We start from the raw sequence: 20,012 nt of genomic DNA, 5'->3' as shown, positions 1-20,012 counted from the left end.
ATACCAACATAGAGCTGGATGAGAAATATCATGCCAACGTATTTGACGGTTGATGTATATCGTTTTGGGAGTTTTGTTGGTGGAGCTCATCAGTGGAGCAAATTCAATCTGTTTTATGCGGTCTCAAGAAATTAGGATACTAGCTTATTGTTTCATTCGCACAATGAAAGAAAATAGACATGACGAGAGCATCGATGATCTAATCAATTGGAGAAAGGTACGGTTACCGCAAAACTCGCAAGAAAATGTTAAATTGGTCACCTTTTTAACTCCCGACCAAGTTGTCAACCCTCAATTTGGGACAATAATTTTAAAAAATTAAAATTCACATCAAAACTTAAACACACATCTGGGAAAATTTTGTAATTTACATATGGACTTCAAATGATTTCAAGTATATACGCACTGGCTGATTTAGGCCAAATCATAAAATATCTCGATTTATATCGTACCAAATTCAATGGACCCACCGTATCTTCATTTAATTTCAGCCCAAAAGTGGGCTTAGCAAATGATATGCTCACAGATCCTGCAGGTTGATTATAAGTGAGCGTTGAAGCTGCGTTGTTGTCTTTTCTCTTTGTCCCAGCCAATGTGAACCCGCTTGCCGGCGTCATGGTTTGAGATAAACCGGTGTATGGAAACTGGCTTCAGGTAGTTGCTTGAGATGTCTCAGATAGCGTACGGAGAATGATTTCTAGCTCGGCTTCCGTCGAAAACAATGAACCAAACTACGAATAAGGAACGGGGTTTTGAAGCATCAGTTTATTCCGGTCTATTTTTAGCTTTGATACAATATCATTGAGGGTAGCTTGTTGTATTACATACCTGTTGGGTTGGTAACTTGTTTAGATTTATAAGCTCTTTGATTGTTCTACATGATTTTCCTGTTTCCTTGAAAACCAAGTTATATCTTTTTTTATACCTTATTTCCCCTACAAAATAAATATTATAATCTCTCAAATCTCAACGCATAATTACAGAGACACAAATTTATACAGATCTTATGAAAATCGATTGAAACCCTCGTTGAAGTTTACTTAGCATCCATTTTATTGTTAGGAGGATACATAGGTAATGTCGATGCATGGATCACAAGCATAAGGTTTTGTGTTAAAGTACTACAATAATAGCAAAGCCACAGAGAAGACCAAAACACTTTCAGTTTAATATAAGAACTAGATTTTAACCCGCGCTATGCGCGAATTTATATACATTTATATTCACGTTTTATGTTCTTAAATTAACATTTCATTATTTAAAAGTATTTTATAAATTTTGAGGTAAGATTTTGTTGTTTTTGAGTAAATAAGAGCATTTAGATGAGTTACTTTTAAATTAAGAATTCATGATTCAATGGTATTTTATAAATTTTGCTATTTTAAATAAATTAGATTAAGTTATGTTTGGTTAGATATTATGTTATAATTGTAATATACCCCACATAATTAAGATATGGTGGAAATGTTTTTTTTTTTGTTCAGATTTAATTGAAATAACTGATTGCTGTGTTTTATATTATTAAAATATATTCAGTAAATAATTTAGTGTTAAACAGATGTTAGAAATATATATTTTTATTCTGTAATATTGTTTGTGTACGAACAAAAGAACGTTATCTTGTCATATTATTATCCGGGAGTTTTTTAAACTTTGGAAAGTATCAAAGAATCATTTCTGTTTTTGTTAACATTATTAGCTTAATGTTAGGACACTGTTTGAGATAAATATTGTATAACCAAATTATAAGGGATGTTAACTTTAATTAATTTCTAATGAATGGTAAATAGGTCCAAAACTTAAATGACAACTTTTTAAGTAGATAAAAAGTAGAACTCTGTTTTAATAGAGTAGATATATATTATATATATTTCATTTGATATTTGATTAAAGTTTAGGGTTCTTTTTTCTTTACCTCTTACATGAGAGCATAAGAGGCAGTTCTGGATCAACAGATCAGCTGATGTTATCGGAAACTCCTTATAATTTTCCTGAGACAACGTTCATATCTTGTTGTCTAAACATCTTAGTTTGAGAATGCAGCATGTTCTTTTCCCAGAATTCTTCATCTGGTGAACCAAAGAGTTTATACATTTTTTTGAAGTTCAATCTGCACAGAACAAATACATAGAAAAACTCATTTAAAACTCTATCCGGAATGATTAATTTTGATAGATCGCTTTGATGCCTTTCTGACCTCTGTTCTTCCTTAAGAAGTGGTCTTTTGGTAAGAATCTCAGCAAAAACACAGCCGAAACGTTCCAAAGATCAACAGAGACACTGTAACACATAATGAATCATAGATTTTTGGATTTAAACTACTTGGTCTTATATTTTGAACCCAAACAAAACAAAAAGAACTAAAATTGAGAATGGATGATTTAACTAACAGCACAACTAAATCAGAAAAAGCCACAAACAGAAACAGAAGTATTGAAGACGCTACCACAGTGATACAACATTCTTTGACTCTCCGACATCGTCATCTTGCTCTTGATTTGCTTCTACAACATTTCCCTGACGTAAAGAAAGTAGTGTTTGAATATTGGAATCGAATCCAAGGATGCAAATAATCTTATCCGAAATTAGTTTTCATACCTGCTCCTTAGATGAGAAGCAGTTCTAAACCCACTAAGCATGCCCCCTTTCGCTGTGTTTCTTGCTTCCCAGAAATGAATCAAACAGAAACGCAGCCCCGATTTAGTTAAGCCAGGCGAAATAGAGCGATTGGAGCCTAACCGGTGGGTTTCGTCGATTTGATCGCTATTTCCTGATGTGCTTTGATGGGTTTCTTGAATTTAGCGAGGAGTAGAGATTCGTTGGGTTTATATAAGGTTAAGAACAGAGAGATTTGGAACAGTGAAATAGCTTACGATAAGACAAGACAAGTTTCAAATACAGAACCTGTGTAATGTTATGAGAAAAGTAAAGATTATTAGATTTTTAGCACAAAGGAATATAATTACTTTTCTTCCTTGTTCATCTTTTTTTCCTTCTAAAACTACTTTTTCAGACTTTTGAAAATTATCTTCCTTTTTAAGATCCTTAAAATTTTACCACTTTTTATTATGCTTTTCTTTTAGGTTTGGATTGGTGACCACTAGATGAGTGAAAAAAATGAACAAAAAAATGAATAAAAGTTCATTGAAAAATTGAGAAAATAAAAAAAATATGATTTTTTTTTTTCATTTTGTTACTCATCAAAATTGAAGATAATTTTTTTCTTTATAATTTCATTCGTCCATGAGGAATCTTGAGGAAAAGAATAGGACCTGAATATCAATAATTGGAAAAAAAAAAATCAACACAACTAGTACAAAATCTGAAAAACAAAAAATTCACCATAATTTTTTTATTCAATTTGGTCACCAGTTAGAGTCTTAACTTTTTTTTTTGTTTACTTTTTTTTAGCAGAACCAAAAAAAGGAATAAATGTTTGGACAAATTAAAGAATCTATAATAATAAAGTATATTTTCAAAATTAATTTTAAATCTTAAACTAATATCAGTAATTTTAATAAATTATTAAGGGTTAAATTTAAAAATGCATAAAGTAACTAATATAGATGCACTAGGGGCATTGTCTCCGCGCAAGCGCGGGGTTGTGGACAGAGTTCTTGTTTCATCTCAATATTTTCTAGGATTATTGTAGTTGTGAATTTTGCGTTTTGGATTGATCATTGTTTTTCAAGTTTTTTTATTGTTATAGGGTTAGAGTTGTGATGATGAACTGTGTAGGCATTGTTCTCCACTTATGAATGACTAAACTGGGTTAGTAATGTGATTGATATACTTCGTGGTGTTGTTTGGTGTGTCACTGAGACTATTGTTTGTTTGTCTTTTTAATTTGTTTTTTGTACTGTTGAGAATATATAAATTATATTAAGGTTGTTGAGAGTACATTTTGTTTCTGAATATTCTTTCTCCGGTTTAGTTGTATAAGTTGTAAAGAAGTGAATTTCATCTTACTTCTAAAAAAGTGAATAAACGTGCCTTAGTATATATAAGTACTTAAGTATGTAATACAAGTGTGAGAAAATGTTTTAAAATGTAAATTAATCTATCACATCCCGTTTTGAAATGTAAAAAAAATTAAAATAATTGATTTGGCTACGTTAGTCATTAAAGTGCACTTACTTTTCCATAGACATCCGTTTAAAATTTCATAAAGTGATTCGCAATAGCGTGCAAGTGAGACCAAAATACAAAAAAGGTCATGTGGTAACTGTAGAATCAGTAAACTATAATTTTGAACCTCGAAAAATTAACGAATCGACCAACGGATGGGATGAGATCCACGGATCAAGTGAAGGGGTGGGGATAGCCCATTTGCCATAAACAATCGGGGCGTTATACTATCCTGTTTGTTTCTAGTCGCAAACTCTTTATTTAACTAAAAGGTTATGCCACTCTAAAACAGATTTTTAGAAATGCCACTCTAAAACTGATTTTTAGAAATGAAACACCCCCAAAATATAATCAAGTTTGACTCTAATTATATTTTATTGTATAATTAAAAATAGAATGATGACTAAATATATGGAATGATGAATAATGTTATAATAAATTCAGTTTCACTCTATTTTAGAGTATATAACTTTAAGCTTTTAGTCTAAAATGGTATAGGATTGTAGAAAATCCCAATTATTCGACATCTTTTGTCAAAAAAAAAGAAAGAGATATTGCAATAAGTAAACGAAATACTATACCCAAAATCCGGCTTTTAATTTTAGCGAAAGGTTATGGGCTTGATAAAGCTTAATAGGAAAGATCTCATACCCAAAGCTTGTAACACACGCAGACACAGCTTTGAACCGAAATAAAACCAAACGGTTTTCATAGTTATGTTTCACCTTAATGCAGCGTAGCTTCTATTTTCCTTTTTATCATAGTCATGCTTTCATAATCCTATAGAGATAATGATTATTTTAGATATTAGAATTAGGATCTTTTAGTTGCTTAGTATATATAGACACCTTATAGGTCTTTGTAAAAAACCACTTTATGATTGAATTATATTTGCAATTGCAACCAGAGCTTTATAGCACTTAGAAGAGTATACCATCTATCGGTTTCATTACAATTTCTTGTTACGCTTCCCTCTATCACAACTACTCAAATTTTTGTTGTTCTTCCGCCAGGCGCCAACCTAAATTGGAGAAGAGATGGAGAGGTTGAACAAGGGCGATTTCGTATTGAAGAGGAAGACAACGACTACGAGTACTAGGGCGAAGAAGAAGAAGAAGCCAACTCCATACACATCCGATGATGTGATATTGGCATCTTTGTCAGTACTTCCGGACGATTTGCTAGTGATGATCGTGGCACGCGTTCCAATATTGTACTATCGGACTCTGTCACTAGTCTCCAAGAGCTTTCGATCTATGGTGGTTTCACCTGAGCTTTACAAGGTCAGGTCAGTCTTGGGCCTCACGGAGAGTTGTCTCTATGTGTGCTTGAGGTTCGGGATGGGTTCTTATAAGTGGTACACCCTCTCCTCCAAGAGTAAGAGTAGTGGCGGCTATGTTTTGGCTAGCGTCCCAATGCCCGGTGATGATTCTCCTCGGGTGGCGGGTTTGGGTTTTGGTTATTCAGATCTTGTGGCTGTTGGTTCTGATATCTACAACATTGGCCAAGCAGATAAAACCACCCCCACCTCTAGTGTCTCGATTCTTGATTGCAAGTCTCACATGTGGCGTAAGGCTCCCAGCATGCCAGTCGAGCTAGAGTCACTTTCTGCCACTGTCCTTGATCGAAATATATTTGTACTAGGACGACGCTACCATCAATACGGTTCCTGGAAGAGCTTGCTCCAGGTATTCAACACAAATACGCAAACTTGGGATATCCCTTGGTGTGTATTGGACCAAGCCAGTCACATTTTTAATATTAACGGAAATCTCCACGCGGTTAATATATTTGGTTGGGTGTTTGCTTTCAATTCAAAGCAAGGTAAATGGGACCAGCTGGTTGAAATAGATCCAATTGTGGGTGAAATTAAGTATTCGGAATCTTACTGCGAGATTGACAATGTTCTCTACTCTGTTTCTAAAGAAGGAGCTCTGAGATGGTATGACACCGACAAGACAAGATGGAGAGATTTGAAGGGTTTGGTAGGACTACCTAAGTTGCCTGGTCGTTTTGCTGGTTATGGTTCTTATGTTAAATTAACGGCTTATGGTGGTGGAAAGATGCTGGTTTTCTGGAGTAGAAAATCTTGTATTCTTTTGTCTCACATGGAGACCATATATTGTGCCGAGATAGCGCTTAGAAAAGGCAAAGGAGACTGTTGGGGGAAACTTGAGTGGTATGATGGTGTGCTTTCAGTCCTTGCGGGAACTGAGTTAGTTAAGATTTTTTCTGTAACGCTTTGATGATGAATGAATGTTTCTTGACTTTATTTTGCTACTTTTTTTTATTTCAAATTCTAATCGACAATTTTTAGTTTAGTTTCTAAATGGTCCTTGTACTCTTTACATGATATTGCTTCTTTTAGGATTCCAACCACCGCTTCCGTTTCACTATTTGCACAATTATGTCTTTAATTATTTTTATTGCTTACATATGCATGCTTTAGTAATTTCATCTTTATACAGAAAATAAACTAATTGTAACTTCTTTATTTTTATTCCAGTGGAAAGAAAAAAGAATCAGTGGCATATGAAACGCGCCATACTTCCACTGGTATTGTTGCTGGTAAATGAACTTGCAAAAAATAAAGAAGTTACAATTAGTTTATTTTCTGTATAATTGGCCAACTAACGTCGTCTTTCACATGCGTTATATGACTCCCCATCTTGTAAAGAGTCAATGAAACAAAAAAACATTGGACTGTATCTAGAAACCAGGAACTACAACAACAAAGCATTAAACTCTCCTCGGTGCGGTTATGTTGACCTTGATATTCATGAGTATATGATAAATAGAAGAGCCTTATATCAGAGACCATAGCATGCAACAACATGATAATTCAAGTTAAAAAGGGATTTGTGAATTTGTCATCAACCCCTTGTTTAAACAAAATTTAGTGACATGACAGAGATAGATACCATTTATCAGATGGATATCCGCTTGGCAGCATTGCATAGTAGCATGGCCATCGTCATGGGTCCGACTCCTCCAGGCACAGGAGTGATCGCTGAGGCAACACCTAAAGCTTCCTCGTAACATACATCCCCAACAAGACGCTTATCATACTACATGCTTCAATGTCTAACCAGAAACAACAAAACAAACCTAAGAAAAAACAGTTTGGTCCTTTCATTTGATCTCTAACCTAAGGTTCTCTGTATCATAATGGTTGTCATGCTCTTGTATGAGTCTTTATTTACTGGAACGTATGAGTCCTACATCAATGACAACTGCTCAAGGCTTCAGCCAACTTCCACGAACAAGATTAGGTACACCCGCGAGTGCAACCACAATCTCATCCTCCCTGGTAATGTCCTTTGAAAAGGCATGCACCGTGTGCTTACTGTAGCGTCATACCTTTGCCCACGAATGTCAGCATAGAAACATAAAGGCACAGTTAATACTCAACCAAAATGCTCAAGCATAAGACCCCTACAACAATACCTGCAGTAATAAGGAGATTGTCAGACCAACGATGTTGCTTCTTCTAATCACCAAAGCCATTATGGAACAAACAAGAAGGGAGAGAGTTACCAAAGAGAAGAGAGGATGGCGTGTCAGTGTCAAGAGCCCAACTTTCAGGCAAGTCACTCAAGAGACACGAGGGGAGGAGACACTAGCTAGAATGGAGCTTAAGAAATGCACTTCCCTTGTTGTCAAATGAACAGCCTTGTTATGCGCAAAGGCCAAAGCTTTCGTCGCGACTAATAACATGCTCGAACAGTCACTGCATCACATGAAACAGAAGGAAATAAACATTACACGACCAATGTAAAAAAACGTACATACCAGAAGCTTAAACAAACGCATTTTGACAGTAATAATTGGATAAAAGCTTCGATCTTTCGGTAATTTGATCGTCTCAGCTCATCTCCACCGTCACCAAGTGCATCTGCGTCAATGGCGTTGACGGTGACGAATAAAGCTAGGCATCCGGGAGTATTGGTTTTGTCGGGGAGACTATAAAAAAATTAAAAAAAAAAAATTAAAATAAGTAACCACCGTGTGAAGAAAGACACGTGTTATGATCAGGAGACAGATCTTGCAAGTGGGCTGAATAATCAATCGAACGGCGGAAAAAGAAACACACGTGCGAAATAGAGTGTGTATCTCATCTCTCTTCCGAATTAGCAAAAAAGTAAAGGGACGATGCGATCGGGCTAACTAGTGCAGCACCTAGTAAGAGCGAGAAAGCTAGAGAGAGTGAGTGTGTGTGTGTGTGTGAAGCGAGGGGGGAGAGAGACATTGGCATCGAGTAAAGAGAGTGTGGATTGAGTGAGTGTACTCGTGGCGAGAAACATCGTCGCCGGCGTTGTTGAGATCCAATGCGAAAGGCACTGATTCAATCTAAATCGGAAATATGAAAGGCGGAGGAGTCGGTGGTGGTGGTGGAGGAGGAGGAAAACGCCGGTGGAAAGTTCTGGTGATTGGAGTGTTGGTTCTCGTTATCCTCTCAATGCTGGTTCCTCTTGCTTTCTTGCTCGGCCTTCACAACAGCTTTCACTCTCCAGGTACTTTCTTGTCCTTCACGCTTCGATCTCTCTTTCAGATCTATTCTCATCTCCACTTTATCTTTCTCCAGGAATCGTCACTGTCCAGCCTTCTTCTCCTGTAAGCATTATTACGTTTCTTTAATTGGTTTCTTTATGTGGTTTAGTAAATGTTCTGACGCTCTTTCTTTGAAAAATCAGTTCGAGAGAAGCAGAACCAATGCTACTAACCATTCACAGGTACTGTTAAACTTTCGTTTCATTTATTTCGATTTAATTCGTATGCTGGTTCTCGATCTCCCTTCCTCGATTTTACAGAGAGATCTATCTAACAGAGTGGATCAGGTTCTCCAGAAAATCAATCCAGTGCTTCCCAAGGTTAGTCCTTCCACTTGTTTCAAAGGCATCGACTTGTTTCCATTTATGTGTTATAGTATAGGTTAGTTGTTGTTGTTTTAACTTTTAACAAAAAAAAAAGATTAGATCTTTATAATGGTTGGAACCCTTCATTGTCTTACCTACTGCTCACACTCAGTTCAGTTCAGATCTGGTCTGTATATGTTCGATTTTCCAACGTTGAAGAATGAGTTCAGTCATAGTTCTTGGCGTTAATGTTTCCAATCTTGTCATTCTTTCAGTGTAGAGTGAAGGCATTTGACTTGTTCGATTTCTGTGTTGTAGCATTAGATTAGTTCTTTTCTTTTTATAAAAGCTTACATCTTTTCCTATACCTGGAGAATTAGATCTCCATAATGGTTGGAACCCTTCTTCGTCTTACCCTCTGCTCTCAAGTTTTGACACACTCAGTTCAGTTCAGATCTGGTTTATGTATGTTGAATTTTTCACCATTGAAAAAAGAATGTATTCAGTCGTGGTTCTTGGCATTAATGTTTCCCATCTTGGTATTGAAGAATGCTAATATTAAAAAGAAAAAAGTAAACTCTCTGTTTGACTTATGGAACCTTATGCAAGATGCCACTAGTTAAATAGTGAATCTTAAAAACTTTTTTTTTTGGCCCAGCAAATAAACTAGAGCAGAAGAGGCTGTAGTTAGTCAGTCACTTGTTGTATCTTGCATTCTTTTGTGTGATGTTGCTTAAAGGGATACAAAATTAGATGAATGAGTGGTTTTCTCATGCGACTGGAAAGCTGAAATACATTCATGAATTATGTTGCTTTATATATCTCAACGTGTGTTGGGCAAGGTGAAGAATTGATTCTTTGGTTGAGATGCGCTTGTAACAGTTTTTATACTAACGCTTTTTTCTTGTTTGACATGCTAGAAAACCGACATTAACGCTGGTTCCAGAGATATGAATAGGACAAGCATCAGTGATTCTAAAAACAGAGGTTTACTTTACAAGTTCCACTTTCTTGAAATTCCTCTCCCAGTATTTTATTTTGATTTTGATCCGCAACTTTACGCCTTGTCCTCAATTAATCTGCAGGATTACCAGTGTCCCCAGCTGTTGTTGCCCAACCGAGCCCTGCAAATGTACAAATGGTTTCTGTAATAGTCTTTTGTGTCTCTCACAAATCGTCCTTATTCTGGTGTATTCTGTGAACAGAAAACAATAACCGAAGTATCGCACAAAGGTGGTCAGGGGGCAATGGTAAATGCTGTTGAAACTCAGAGAACTTGTCAAGTGGAATATGGGAGCTACTGCCTCTGGAGGGAGGAAAATAAGGAGCCCATGAAAGATGCCAAGGTGAAGCACATGAAGGACCTCCTATTTGTGGCTAGGGCATACTATCCAAGTATTGCTAAAATGCCTTCTCAAAGCAAGTTGACTCGAGATATGAAACAGAATATCCAAGAGTTTGAGCGTATTCTTATTGTAAGTTCAGCAGATGCTGATCTTCCACCACAGTAAGTTCTTTACCAGTTAAGATTTAAGCATGTTTGTACGGATAGTTAGTCCCGTAGAGTCGGATTTAGTCAAATTAAACTCTCCTAGTTAGTTCCTGTCTGGGCGTCCTGTTTTCTAGTGGTTTAAACTCTCCCAGTCATAATTTTCTCTCTTCATTTTTTCAATGTGCATCACACACCCAAAAATACTCTTATTTTAAAGCCTTGTCTGTGCAAATATCTTAAACCAGCCTAAGAAGTAAGAATCAATAAACTAATCCACTAGATGATAGGAGAGGATGCTGTTTGTTCTCTTTGGGGTGAAGGTTTTCTGTATAGAATCATCTGTTTATTTCCTATAATCGACTTATTCATCATTCCACTGATCTGCCAGGGTTGATAAAAATTTTGAGAAGATGGAAGCTGTAATTTCAAAGGCAAAGTCTTTTCCAGTCGACTGTAACAATGTTGACAAGAAACTGAGACAGATCCTGGACATGACCGAGGATGAAGCTAGTTTCCACATGAAACAGAGCGTGTTCCTCTACCAGCTTGCAGTACATACAATGCCCAAGAGTCTTCATTGCTTGTCAATGAGACTAACTGTGGAGTATTTCAAGTCAGGTTCAGTTGATACTGAGGATAGTGAGAAATTTTCAGATCCCTCATTGCTTCACTTTGTTGTCATCTCCGACAATATACTTGCATCTTCCGTTGTTATCAACTCAACTGTTTTACACGCAAGGGTAATGTATTAAATCCAGTTTCCTTTACTTTGTGTTTCTATTTTTTGATGCAGTCATAGAACCTTTATATCTAACTCTTGGTTGGTTGTTGATGTTTCAGGAAAGTAAAAACTTTGTTTTCCATGTATTGACAAACGAGCAGAATTACTTTGCGATGAAACAATGGTTTATCAGGAATCCCTGCAAACAAGCAGCTATTCAAGTATTGAACATTGAAAAGCTCGAGCTGGACAATTCTGATGTGAAGCTCTCTTTGCCTGCGGAGTTCCGTGTCTCCTTCCTCAGCGGCGACAATTTGGCATCACAAGGGAAACGAACACATTACTTATCCCTGTTCTCTCAATCTCACTACCTCTTCCCAAAGATATTTCACAAGTTGAAAAAAGTTGTGATTCTGGATCATGACGTTGTAGTCCAGCGAGACTTGTCTCCTCTTTGGGAGCTTGATATGGAAGGAAAAGTGAATGGTGCAGTGAAAGAGTGCTCTGTGAGATTGGGTCAGCTAAAGAGTCTCAAGGGAGGGAGTTTTGATGCTAACGCTTGTCTCTGGATGTCTGGATTGAATGTCATTGATCTTGCTAGATGGAGGGAACTGGGAGTTTCAGAAACATACCAGAAATTTTACAAACAGGTCAGTTTCTGAAAAACCTAGAATAGATCTTGCTAGGTGATTTTGTATGTTTCTGAGCGATGGCTTTCTATTCTATGCGCAGCAGATGAGTGGTGGAGGTGAGTCGAGAGAAGCAATTGCATTGCAAGCAAGTTTGCTCACGTTTCAAGACAAAGTTTATGCTCTTGACGACAAATGGGCTCTATCAGGGCTTGGTTATGACTACTACATCAATACCCAAACGATAAAAAACGCAGCCACTCTGCACTACAATGGGAACATGAAGCCGTGGCTAGAGCTGGGAATCCCACAGTACAAAACCTATTGGAGAAAGCATCTGAATCGGGGAGATCGATTCTTGAGTGACTGTAACGTGAACCCTTGATGAGAGTAAGTAAAAAGGCTACAGGGCCAATGCTTTAGAAGCAGGCAGACGCAAAGAAAAGATTTAGAGTTGGTGGTTAAGCAGACATCTCATTTTTGGTGGGGGTAAATAAACCCGAATGCATTGCAGTGAGAAATGCTGAAGGGAAGAGTGCAAGCAGAAGTGGGTTTTAAAATTGATAGCAAATTGATTTTTAAGAGACTTAATCAAGATGATTTAAAATCAGCTTTGATTAAAAAAAAAGAGTATGTGAAGAAAACTTTGATGTTGTATATGATTTTTGGCAGAGGTGTGTGCCAATTCTTTTCCTCGTGTTATATTTTCCCATTGTTCATGTGTCAGTTTTTACTTTTGTTGCGTTTGACTTGATAGAAAGTGATGAGAATTTTTATCTATTTCTCAGTGCACCAGTTTAACATTTGACACAGATCAGAAACTGATAAAGATCATTATCTTCGTTAAGCATAACTAATTATATTATTTTCCTACTAAGCATTCACTAAATCACATATATAATTTCGAGATAATATGCAACACTACTAAAGTTTATGGAGTCTTCAAAAAATAGTGCAAATTGTTAGTTTCTTCCTTGAACGACAGCTTTAAAATGAATAATATCATTATATATATAAGTTTGAATAATAATATCATTTGAGTTTGAAATCATTTTGAAGACGAAGAGCTTAAATTACTAGGTAAGTGAAGATGTGATTTACACTGCTGTTGAATCGCATAAACAGTTTTTGAATCATGTCATGTACCCTTTTGGTCAATTTAAACTATGGCATATATTATTTATTCATAGGATATTGTGATTGAATCAGTTCAGTTTTAATGAAGATATACAAGCCAATATTATATGCATATGCACGTATTTCCGAATGCATGGGAAAAAAAAGAAAGATGGGTTGATGATGATAGATACGCATTTATGTAATTATGCATTTTTTTTTTGATATTTATGTAATTATGCATTTTTTTTTTGATCAAACAAAGCATTGCATTACTTAAAGGGGTTCTACACTCCAATAGTGAAGTGAGTTACAGACAAAGAGAGCATTGATTTTGCCACAGAATCAGCCTCAGAGTTGAAGTTTCGAAAAATAAAATCAAAGGTGATAACATCAAAGAAAGACATAAAGTGATAGATATCAACCATGATACCGAACAGTTCAGGTTGATACCATCCCTTCTTCAAGACCTTGATCAGAGATAAGGAATCAGATAAAACCGCCAAAGATCGGACGTTTGAATAAACGGCTAGAGAAACCGCTCGATGGACAGCAATGGCTTCTGCCATTAAAGCTGATGATACATGACTGTGTGCTTCAGAGATGTTGGTGAGGTATGGTGTCGAAGCTCCCGTGAAGACCCCATGTAATTATGTATTTATGTTTACCTGAATGGTGTTCAAAGTCGTCCACTAAAATGGTCATCAGTCATCACCTAATTTATACAGATTAATAGTCATTCGAACACGTCTATACTTTTTTTATTAAATGGCCATTCACCTAGTTAAATGGCCATTCACCTAGTTAAATGGCCATTCAATTGATTACAAAGTCACACAACGTCAATCTCACAAAACAAAACAAAAACTCTAATTTTATTTGGCTTTTTTGAAAAATACTTTCTAACAATATCATACGCTCTACTGAAATGAATTTTGTGGGAAACCGGATTATATTCGATCTTGGTTGGCCTACCTCCAGGCACAAGTCATTCACGTATGTGATAAACATAAGTGGGTTTGGATGCAGCGTTTGCCTAAAGAATTTTGTAACATTTTGGCATAGTGATATGTGGTTAATATATATTGAAAGATTCTTAAAACTGATTTACCTAATATGTCACTAAATTGCATTTATTTTCTGATAATTTTCCCAAAAATAATTTATGATTAAGCATACTTGAACTGAAATATTGTAGAAGAATAAGTGATTTTTCAGAAATTGATTCTGACTATCATACGAGTGAAAGCAAATTAAATCACATAAAAAATCTTTTGGTGGCTATAGGATAAGTTTACTATTTAGATTTTAGAACCTCCAAAAAAACAAATCTAATATACTGATTGTCTCCACCCAGTAGCGGCCATGGGCAGAAGCGGTAGAAGCATCTGCTTCCGGCAAATAAATTAGATATATATTTCGGCCATTTAAAAATTTATCACACTACCTAATATGGTTAAAGGAGCTAATGTTCCATTTGAAGGTAACTGATTCAAGACCACTTGACAGTCTTTATTTCTTTTTGTGCTTCCAAACTTTTAAAAAAGTTTTTCGGGGCCGGGCCTGTCTCCACTCTATCGATTGCGTGAGCGGACGTGGAGTTCCACTGACGGAGACAGTCAGAACGTTATTCTCGAACCTTGCTTATGGAAATGTTTCATTTTTGGTGAACTGGTTTAGAATAATCAAAGACACGAATTTCATTGGTGATAAACACTCACGATAAATTCGCATATGTATGTAAATGGATTCATCCATTGAAACCTATAATTTATTTAAGGTTTTACTTTAAAAAGCTTCATTCACATAATACCCATTTAATGATGACGTACGAGGTAGAATGCAAAATGAACATACAAAACACACACTCAAGCTAAGATTATGGAATAATAATTTGGTATAGAGACTATACATAGTGAGGAATCAGATTTGGTAGGAAGAACAATTAGGCTGTACTACATCTGCAGTGCACTAAAGAGAACATATTCTTCAAAATGCAGCACGTACTTTCAATCCATTGTTTTTTTTGGTGAAAGTGGGACGCGTCTTACCTCTCAAAGGTCATAATCACTTTTTGTGTATATATGCCGCAGAAACCACAATCTTTTTTCTTATAAACAAACGATAGATAACGAAAGGAATATAAATAAGAGAGGTCAACGTAAGTGGAACATTCATTACTACCTACGGACGTGGAAAAATATCACAAAGGATATTTTAATGATATCAGAGTTTTAATCAAAAAATTAGTGGAATTTTGTTGGGAATGGTTTTTCTTTTCTCTTCCCACCGCTAAACGCTTCTCAGCCACATACTTTGTTCTTAAGCTTAATTATTTACAATGATGAATGATGATATGGTGGATGTGGTCCCCCTTTCATCATATCATAGTCTTAACTCATTTTATTTCATGACCATGTTTGAAACTTTGAATTGGTTTTTATTGTATAATATCTGAAGTTTGCTTTCCACCAATTCTTATCCCCCACAGCTCCACTAGATTATGGTTTCCCTAGGCTCAAAATGTTCATAGTAATAACTCAAAAGCTTTATTTTATAAAAATACGTTATCTGATATCTAATACAGAATTGGTCTTAAAGAGTCAATAATTAACTATATTTGGTTTTGGATCAAGAATACATATATATTGATTATCAGTTTATCATATAGACTACTAGGTTATATCATATGTTACTTTAGGTTCAGTTTTGGAGAATAAAGTGATAATTCGGCAGAAATATATAAGAAACTGAAGAACATTTCGTATATAAACTATCCTTTTCCATTATAAAAAGATGCACTTGAATGGAAAGACAATAGATTATGGCCGGTAGGTTTTCGTTGCTGTAGATTCTTTTTTCTTTCTGTACAAGTGACGATAATATTCTGTATTTATAATAGAAAAATGTAAGTAAAGTCTTTTTTTTTGTCAACTATTATTTTTAGTCTAAAAACACAACAATATATTGTAGAGAGAATATAAAACATAAAAGAGAGTTAAGAAAACAATTATATATTTGATCTAGGGTTTGTGTGTGATATTTTCCTGTAAATTCGATTCGTAGTTTGATACTCCTGTAAAAATTTCTTCTATAATCTCGACTATTAGATCTAGGATTAGTGTGTGTTTTTCTCCTAACTCTTGGCATTAGATTTGTATTAAACATGAGACTACAAGCTACTTTGTAGGGCCAGTATTGATCAGATCAGGAATAAAAATACATGTTCCTATATAATATTTGGTTGGAGTTTTGGTGAATATTTAACACCGGTACTATAATATTGGATTATATAAAGGAATAAATTAGATTAATGACATAAATTAAAAAGACTAAATATCTTATAGTAATAGACTGAAAACGATACCTCTAGTGGAATACAAGAAGATGAGACCATTCTTTTCATTTGAGCACCACATTCTCACTTTCTACATTTGTATATATAAACACGCAACCGCCTTCATCAAACAAATATCAACTCATCTTCTCCAACAACAATCATCAAACACACACAAAGAAAAGACATAAACACAAAGAATCAAGAAAGAAAATGACAAAAGTTCACCCAAAGTTCCCAAACACTTACGAGGAAAGCTTGTGTGATAGTAAAGCAGCCGTGGTTTTAACGGTGTGGAGGAAGTCTCTTCTCTTCAACTGCGATGGATTCACGGTTTACAACTCTAATGGAAACCTTGTCTTTAGGGTTGACAACTACATGAACTCTCCTAAAGACAACATCGTCCTTATGGACGCTTCAGGATTACCTCTCCTCTCCATCCGCCGCAAGGTACTTTTTATAATCCAAGTGTTTTAGCCACTAGGCCAATTTATCGTTAGTGTTGAATCCTTATAATGAAACTAATCTTGAATTTCTTTTCTTCTTTTATTCGATCAGAAGTTGAGCTTGGGAGATTGCTGGGCGGTATATGATGGAGAAACACAAAGAGACCCAATATTTACAGCAAAGAAAAACGTTAGCATACTAACAAACAAGAGGAGCTTGGCGTGGGTTAGCGCGAAGAAGACAATACTATACGAGGTTGAGGGATCATATGGTCAGAAAAGCTGCAAAATAGTAGACGTGAGGAACAAGAAGAAAACGGCAGAGATCAAGAGGAAAGATGCAATGGTTGGAGGAGGTTCCTTTGGCAAAGATGTGTTTAAACTTATAGTTGAATCGGATATGGAGCCTCGCGTGGCCATGGCATTGACCATCATTCTGGACCAAATGTTTAGATCTTATTGATTTTTCAAGCTTTTTTAAGTATATATTAGTTCCCTTTTTGTTATGTAGTTTATGCATGTGTGTTCTTATATATGTTACACATGAACAGAAACAGCTTTTGTTTTCAGTTTTTGATTTTAGCCTTGATACTATACATAAATGAAGTCGATTAACGGTGTATTTTGTATGGATGGTTCACAAAAAGGAGGCGTGGTTGAGGCTGATAAGTATATTTAACAACTGTTGGTTATGAAAGTTCTCTTTTCTAACAAATCATAAAGCTATTTAGAACGGTTCAACCGACCAAATCGGTGAGACTAAATCAACATAAACCGTTGCTATATAAGAACATTTTGAACACTGCATGATAACTTGTATTTTTTTGCACGTGACAAAAGTGATGACTGATGATCATGAGTTTGATTGTTGAGTTATCAAGAAAAAAACAGAGAGATAAGTTGCTACTTCTTTATGACAAACGTTTTATGCACGTGATAAGTTTCTACACTGGTTTTGTTATATATATAATTACGGTTATGTACTTAAAGTAATGATTTATAATTAAGTTAACTGCTAACAAATTTAAACTATCTAGGAACAGACATGAAGACTTGGACCTCTGTTATGAGAATCCATAGGCAACTTATAAGAGATGAATCCGTATACAACATGTAAAGACACTTCAACGAGGAGGGTAATAAGCACTTTGCAGTTTTTTAGCAAAAAAAAAATAAGCACTTTGCAGTTGCACATGTGAGAAATAGAGAGTAAACAATATCCGACAATGAAATATGTGTCTGAGTAGAGAAATAGGACTTGAGAGAAAAGAGATGATTAATCATTCTAGGGTTCATGGTGTTCTTCAGCTTCTGCTACAGTCCAGAAGCTTCTGGTTTATGAAAGCACCACATTTCAGCTATTGGAGAAACCATCTGAATCGAGAAGATCGGTTCTTGAGAGACTGTAACGTGAACCCTTGATGAGAAAGTAAAAAATCTACACGAGGCCAATGCTTTAGAAGCAGGTCACGGACGCAAAGAAAAGAATTAGAGTTGGTGGTTGAGCAGACATCTCATTTTTGGGGGGTACATAAACTCGAATGCATTGCAGTGAGAAATGCTGAAGGGAAGAGAGCAGGCAGAAGCGGGTTTTAAAATTGATAGCAAATTGATTTCTAAGAGACGTGAGTCAAGATGATTTAAAATCAGCTTTGATTAATATAAAAGAGTATGTGAAGGAACTTTGATGTTGTATATGATTTTTGGCATAGAGGTGTGCCATTCTTTTCCTCCTGTTATTTTCCCATTGTGTCATGTGTCAGTTTTTTTTCTTGCTTTTGACTTAATAGAAAGTGATGAGAATTTTTATCTATTTCTCAGTGCAGCGGTTTACACTTTACACAGTTGAGAAAGTGATAAAAATCATTATCTTCGTGATGCAAAACTAATTATATAATTTTCCTACTAAGCATTCACTTAATCACATATATAATTTCAAGATAATGTGCAACACTAGTAAATGGAGCCATAAAAAAATAGTACAAATTGTTAGTTTTCTCGGTGAATAACAAAGCTTTGAAATGAATAATACTATCATTATATATGTTTGAGCGTTTTATTTTCCCATGTAAACCAGACATGGTCGGTTGAAATTGTTCTTTGGAATAACTTCTGTTCCGGTCAGAACTTGGTTTTAATATACAGGCAGCTCACAAAAAAAAAGAATGATATCATTTTGAGTTGAAATCATTTTTAATAACGAAGTTAAATTACTCACTAAGTGAATAAGTGATTTACACTGCTATTATACCACCAAAAAAACACAGTTTGAATCATGGAATGTCATTTTGGTTGATATAAATACTTGCATATATCTTTACTTCATACGATTTTGAGACTGAATCAAATTTAGTGAGGAGATACAAGCCCAAATAATATATATATATATATATATATATATATATATATTATGAGAGGATTTACGTGTTTCCGAATGCATGGGAAAGAAAAAGAGAGAAAGATAGGTTAAGGCTGAGGATGATGATGATGATAGATATGCATTTATATTGTTCAACTAAATGGTCTTTTTCATTAAAGTTGTATACTAAATGGTAGGCCTGAGACTTTTATCCGAGATCCGGATTCGATCCGAGATTCGATCCGGATCCGATTCGAAAATCCGGATATCCGGAGGGGCCGAATCCGGATCCGGATAATAAAATGTTGGATCCGTTAAAGCCGGATCCGGATCTGGATATCTTGATTTTTTAGTCCGGATATCCGGATTCGTAAATTTTATTAATAACTATTTCAAAAATAGTAATATCTATATATAAAATCTAACTTTATTTAATACATTTTCATTTTTATAATAGTATATGTAAATTTTATGTAAATTTTGTAATATTATACATAGAAATAATTAAAAACATTATATATTTTTTATGTTTAAATTATTTTTAATATTTTATATATATTATTATTATTATTTTATTTATTTTAAGGATCCAAATCCGGATCCGGATATCCGCGGATATTACAATTTTTAGAAGGATATCCGACACCCGGATATCCGAGAACCACGGATCCGGATAAGGATAATAAAAATATGGATCCGCCGGATAACGATCCGGATCCGGATACCTTAAAATTGTCCGGATATCCGATCTGTCTCGGGCCTACTAAATGGTCATCACCTAATTTATTCAAATTATTAGTCATTCTACCACGTTGTCTTAGGGCTGGGCAAATAAACCGAACCCGAAAATCCAAACCCGATCCGATAAAAATGAATCTGAACCGATCCGAACCCGACATAAATACCGAATGGATCCTGTTTTTTTTGG

The 20,012-nt window shown here is 35.3% G+C and overlaps 4 protein-coding genes across 7 annotated transcripts in view; all 4 read left to right on the top strand.

Moving 5' to 3' along the window:
- Nucleotides 1–5,071: 5,071 nt before the first annotated feature.
- LOC106331309 (F-box/kelch-repeat protein At5g51250-like) lies at nt 5,072–6,374 on the top strand. Its single transcript, XM_013769630.1, has one exon. It carries the CDS (start codon nt 5,166–5,168, stop codon nt 6,372–6,374), a length of 1,209 nt encoding a protein of 402 aa, XP_013625084.1. The 5' UTR covers nt 5,072–5,165.
- Nucleotides 6,375–8,269: 1,895 nt separating this feature from the next.
- Nucleotides 8,270–12,604, top strand: LOC106331305 (probable galacturonosyltransferase 7). Of its 3 annotated transcripts, none has more exons than XM_013769625.1 (10): nt 8,270–8,642; nt 8,714–8,742; nt 8,823–8,861; nt 8,940–8,999; nt 9,905–9,971; nt 10,070–10,116; nt 10,190–10,491; nt 10,865–11,216; nt 11,317–11,847; nt 11,933–12,211. In XM_013769625.1, exons 1-10 carry the CDS (start codon nt 8,492–8,494, stop codon nt 12,209–12,211), a joined length of 1,857 nt encoding a protein of 618 aa, XP_013625079.1. In that variant the 5' UTR covers nt 8,270–8,491. The 3 variants fall into 3 exon arrangements, with proteins under 3 accessions (XP_013625079.1, XP_013625077.1, XP_013625076.1); XM_013769623.1 differs by having other exon boundaries at nt 11,930–12,211; XM_013769622.1 differs by having other exon boundaries at nt 8,823–8,999; nt 11,933–12,604.
- Nucleotides 12,605–16,354: 3,750 nt separating this feature from the next.
- The window catches only part of LOC106331317 (protein LURP-one-related 8-like), an 11,550-nt gene continuing 7,892 nt past the window's right edge, over nt 16,355–20,012 (top strand). Inside the window, exon 1 of one of the 2 annotated variants that reach the window (XM_013769640.1) lies at nt 16,355–16,466. The gene's annotated coding sequence lies outside the window, so the exon portion shown is untranslated. The remainder of the gene's footprint in view (nt 16,467–20,012) is intronic. The other variant, XM_013769639.1, reaches the window with a different exon arrangement.
- Nucleotides 16,403–17,354, top strand: LOC106331318 (protein LURP-one-related 8-like). Its single transcript, XM_013769641.1, has 2 exons — nt 16,403–16,729; nt 16,838–17,354. The coding sequence occupies exons 1-2, from the start codon at nt 16,493–16,495 to the stop codon at nt 17,186–17,188; spliced, it is 588 nt and encodes a 195-aa protein (XP_013625095.1). The 5' UTR covers nt 16,403–16,492; the 3' UTR covers nt 17,189–17,354.

This window comes from Brassica oleracea, chromosome C3 (genome assembly GCF_000695525.1).
Source record: "Brassica oleracea var. oleracea cultivar TO1000 chromosome C3, BOL, whole genome shotgun sequence".
NCBI classification, from domain to species: Eukaryota; Viridiplantae; Streptophyta; class Magnoliopsida; order Brassicales; family Brassicaceae; genus Brassica; species Brassica oleracea.
Note: the sequence above shows the minus strand (reverse complement) of the source record. Positions and strands in the feature narration are given on the sequence as shown.

Coding starts and splice junctions, on each gene's coding strand:
- LOC106331309 (XM_013769630.1), top strand. CDS start 5,166: ATGGAGAGGTTGAACAAGGGCGATTTCGTATTGAAGAGGAAGACAACG.
- LOC106331318 (XM_013769641.1), top strand. CDS start 16,493: ATGACAAAAGTTCACCCAAAGTTCCCAAACACTTACGAGGAAAGCTTG. Junction 16,730..16,837: donor TCCTCTCCATCCGCCGCAAG/GTACTTTTTATA, acceptor TTATTCGATCAG/AAGTTGAGCTTGGGAGATTG.
- LOC106331305 (XM_013769622.1), top strand. CDS start 8,492: ATGAAAGGCGGAGGAGTCGGTGGTGGTGGTGGAGGAGGAGGAAAACGC. Junction 10,117..10,189: donor CCCAACCGAGCCCTGCAAAT/GTACAAATGGTT, acceptor TTCTGTGAACAG/AAAACAATAACCGAAGTATC. Junction 10,492..10,864: donor GATGCTGATCTTCCACCACA/GTAAGTTCTTTA, acceptor CTGATCTGCCAG/GGTTGATAAAAATTTTGAGA.